The sequence below is a fragment of the Falco punctatus genome (genome assembly GCF_963210335.1).
Source record: "Falco punctatus genome assembly, contig: scaffold_30, whole genome shotgun sequence".
NCBI lineage: Eukaryota > Metazoa > Chordata > Aves > Falconiformes > Falconidae > Falco > Falco punctatus.
Genome location: NW_027660235.1, coordinates 718670 through 723095, shown reverse-complemented (window position 1 = coordinate 723095; position 4426 = coordinate 718670). Strand labels below are relative to the sequence as shown.

Genomic DNA, 4426 nt, shown 5'->3' with positions numbered 1-4426 from the left:
TTTTTCTAGTAAGGGAATTGCCAGTGCTGGAAATAAGTGTGTCCCCCCAGGTGAGGCAAGGCCCATGAGGGATTGCCTCATCCTGCTGCCCAGCAGGTTCCCCTGCAGCCCCAGGGACAGCTGGAGGGAGCCCCGAGGGGCAGAGGAGGGAGGCAGGGAGAGCTCAAAAGCAGACCTTGGTGGGAGGCTGCTGAGAGCTCCCTGCTGGAGAAATCTGCAGAGCCCTTGAGCCGGTAAGTGTGTGGCTGCAGAGCAATGCCTCTGCAGTTGCTAGCCGGGTCTGCAGCAGCTGGGTCCCCCCCAGCCTGTGGGACCGTGTGGGAGCCTTTTGCTGTGGAGGAGGCCAGTGTGCTGCAGAGCAGGGCTTCCCTGCTGCAGCGTGGGAGGGCCAGGGCATGTGGGCTGCCTTGTGCCAGGGCCGGCTGCAGGGCTGTGAAGGTGGCTGTGCAGGCAGGGGTGCCCAGGGCTGTCCTTGCCAGCAGGGTCCCTGCAGCCGCGGGGGCTGTGTGCTGGGGCAGGGGCTCTGCCGCCTGCCAGGGGCAGCTCTCAGCCTGCTGCGGGGGTTCCCCACAGCTCTGGGGGCGTATGGACCGAGCCCCGAGAGGGAAGGATCTCTCTGCTGTTGAGAGTGTGCTGCATGGCTGAGCGCTGCTTACAAGGGTAGGTTACCCTCAGAATGTGTCTGGATGAGACTTCTCGTATCGAAGGTCAGCACAGGGATTGCTGTGATAAATCCAGGGCTCTCCTCAATCTGTGTTTTCAGCTTTCTGTTGTTGGGGGCAGGAGAGGGAAGGCAGAAATGTTAATGGAGATCTCGAGCTTGAAGATGTCCCTGAGACTGCCAGCTGTAACTCTGAGTGATGAGGAGGTCTGCCAGGAGCCTCCTGAAGTGCCCTCAGCCACTCCTCCGCCTATGAACAGCAGCAGCAGCACCTTTGCTGGAGCCATCAGGGTCGTTCTGAGCTGCCCTTTTCCCCCTGCGGACAGGACCCTGCGCCCAGCCAGTGCCCTGCAGAGAGGCACGTTTGTGCGGGGCCAGTGCACAGAGGCAGAGATGTGGTCTGTGAGCGCTGACAGGGAAAGACCTGGCGCAGGGAGATACCTCCCACAAGGAAAATCTCCTGACATCCAGGATATTGCAAGGACTGATAGGAAACTTCAGACAGAATTGCTGTTGAAAGGAGAATCAGAAAGCTCTCTCTGACCATGTGCAGTGCAGACCCCTTTCTCTGAGGCATCCCCCTGGCCTGCTCTCCCCCCAGCAAAGCCTCTGCCCTTAGGGCTGGGGGTCCCGAGGTGTGAGCCACCCCCTCTGCAGCCAGAGCTCCAGCAGAGCCGCGGTGCAGCTCTGCAGCCACGTGCCCCGGTCCCTCTGCAGAGCACAGGGGCTGAGAGCAGCTGCCCGGCAATGTCGGTGTGTGGGAGGTGGCGAGCAGAGCTGGGCAAGGGCAGCGCTGCCCTCAGTGCCTGGCACGCTCGCCCTGAACACTCTTACCTAGACCGTCAGTGCAATTTTACTTCTTTCTCTGCCTTTTGGTGTTAGTTTTATTCTCTTGCTCTTGCTGTCAGGCTCTCTGGGGATGGGTGTTTCAGCGGCAGAGTCACACTCTGACCTTGTGGGTCCTCTCCTGCAGGTGTGTCCATGGGAACAGGTGTCCCAGCTTTCCTCTCACCTGTGGGCCTGTGGGCAATGCTCTGTGTGGGGCTGGTTCTCCCTGAACCTGATGCTCTTGTTAGGGCACTTGGCTACCTCCTTGAAGTTCCCTTCCAAGCTGTGAGTTGCCCTCCAGAATGGAAACCTGTCCCCTCGCACCCATTAGTGATCTGAAAGCCCCACGTAGAGGCGTAGAGTTTCTGTGATAGAGAAAACGCTGTTGGGGAGGATGAAATGAGCTGTGTATCCTTTGCTGTGGGTGGGATGCTGATTTCTGATGAAAGCCTACAACCTTTACTGGTCTGTGGTGGGTCAGTCTGTTCTCAGCAGTGCCTTGTGGTATTTCAGGGTAACATGGGAGTGTGGCCACCATTCATCTCAGGAAGGTGCAAGCCCATAGAAACTGGGAACCAGCAGGACAGACCACCTCCCCTCACTGGGCACTCACCCACAGGCAATGCTCTTGCCTCACAGACCTCACTCTGTTCCACCGGAGGGCAGCAAAAATGCTCTGCTTTTCTGACATCCGAGAATACGCAACAGGAGAGATGGGGGGAGCTGTGGAAAAAACGAAAACTCCCTTAAAATGCCTTCACCCTTCCCGTTCCTTAGCACTGGCGCTGCAGACGCTGACCAGCCCTTCTGCGTTGGCACTGGTTTCACAGGACAAAGATAAACACCAGGACTGGACCCTGCCCCCACCCACTGCTGCAGAGTGGGGCTGGCTGGTCAAGAGCCCGTGGGCAGATGCCCTGCTCTTCATCGCCCACACGGCCAGCACCAAGCAGGGCTGCAGCCACACAGCTGCAGGAAGGTCTCCGAGAAAAGAGAGGGATGTCTGTGTGTGACGGGGGGGTGGTCTGTGGGAAATGGCTCTGATTTTGCTTGCAGAAGTCTCCCCTAAATTATCACTGTCTTTTTCTCCTGTGACAGGACCATATGCCCAGAGGCAGCAGATGTCCAACAGCAGCTCCATCACCCAGTTCCTCCTCCTGGCATTTGCAGACATGCGGGAGCTGCAGCTCTTGCACTTCTGGCTCTCCCTGGGCATCTACCTGGCTGCCCTCATGGCCAACGGCCTCATCATCACCACCGCAGTGTGCGACCACCACCTGCACACCCCCATGTACTTCTTCCTCCTCAACCTCTCCCTCCTCGACCTGGGCTCCATCTCCACTATTGTCCCCAAAGCCATGGCCAACTCCCTCTGGGACACCAGGGACATCTCCTACTCAGGATGTGCTGCACAGCTCTTCCTGATTGTCTTTTTCCTTTCAGCAGAGTATTTTCTCCTCACCATCATGGCCTATGACCGCTTGGTGGCCATCTGCCAGCCCCTGCACTACGGGACCCTGCTGGGCAGCAGAGCTTGTGTCCACATGGCAGCAGCTGCCTGGGCCAGTGGGTTTCTCAATGCTGCGCTGCACACGGCCAATACACTGTCACTGCCGCTCTGCCAAGGCAATGCCCTGGGACAGGTCTTCTGTGAAATCCCACAGATCCTCAAGCTCTCCTGCTCACACACCTACCTCAAGGAACTTGGGCTGCTTCTGTGTGGAGCTTGTATAGCTTTTGGGTGTTTTGTTTTCATTGTGCTGTCCTATGTTCAGATCTTCAGGACTGTGCTGAGGATCCCCTCTGAGCAGGGACGGCACAAAGCCTTTTCCACGTGCCTCCCTCACCTGGCCGTGGTCTCCCTCTTTGTCAGCACTGCCACGTTTGCCCACCTGAAGCCCCCCTCCATCTCCTCCCCATCGCTGGACCTGGTGGTGTCAGTCCTGTACTCGGTGGTGCCTCCAGCACTGAACCCCCTCATCTACAGCATGAGGAACCAGGAGCTCAAGGGTGCAATGTGCAAACTGATAACTGAATCTTCTTCTGAAGGAATAAAAATTTGAATAACATTTATAATGTAATTTATCACAGACCCAGAGTGTCTTCTGAATGTGTTGTAGTTTCTCAGGGTATTTCATTTCTGATAAAGGTGTCGTCCCCATTCTAATTCCTTCTGTGATTTTCTTTTCTGAAGGTGCCCTGCTCTCTCCTCATCTAACAAAGCCAAAGGGCCATTAAACCACTATGTTTTTCCTGGGATTCTTTCTTCCAAGGCCTTTCTGGAGCTGCAGGGACAGTTCCTGTATGCACAGATGGAGGGGAAAAGGTTCCTGGCATGGCAGCAGTACCAGGGAACACCAGCACTTGGCTCTCCAGTGCTGCCCTCCTTCCACTTCCACACTCTCCTTCTGACCCCCTGCCTTGGTGTAAGGCCTGAGTGCTCTGGCAGCTTGGTCACTGCCGTGCTGCGTGGCAGTCCTGTGAGCGCAGGCAGGGGCAGGCAACGGGCACTCTGTGACGGTGCTGGCCTCCATCAAATGTTCTGGATTTGTGGAGACCACCTGAATGCAGCACTGCAACGTGCTTCCTTGAACCGAGGTCCCCGTGCCCATTGCTCATGACGAGGGCCATCTCCGTGAGGTGCCGAGCAGGGCGCGACACCCCCGGGCTGAGGTGCTGCCAGCCTCTGGCAGGGGCAGCAGGAGGCCAGGCAGTCACTGTGCCTGCTGCAGTGCTCTGCCTCCGCACGTGCCAGGGACGGGCTCGTGCCTCTGAGCACCCCTGTGTGCGTGAGGCTGGGGTTCAACCACGCCAGCAGTGCATGAGGCCAGCTGAGGTGGGGACACCTCCCAGGGCACCGCCGTTCCTGTGTGTGACTGCAGGAACAAAGGCCACTGTCCCAGGGAGATTCATCTCACCCGCCGTGGGCAGGCTCAT

General features: G+C 57.7%; 1 protein-coding gene across 1 annotated transcript; it reads left to right on the top strand.

Annotated features, from left to right (window-relative positions):
• Positions 1-2479: 2479 nt before the first annotated feature.
• On the top strand, positions 2480-3552 carry LOC308057483 (olfactory receptor 14C36-like; the record flags this gene model as incomplete). Its single annotated transcript, XM_080411580.1, has 1 exon — positions 2480-3552. The coding sequence occupies exon 1, from the start codon at positions 2524-2526 to the stop codon at positions 3550-3552; it is 1029 nt and encodes a 342-aa protein (XP_080267706.1). The 5' UTR covers positions 2480-2523.
• Positions 3553-4426: the final 874 nt, after the last annotated feature.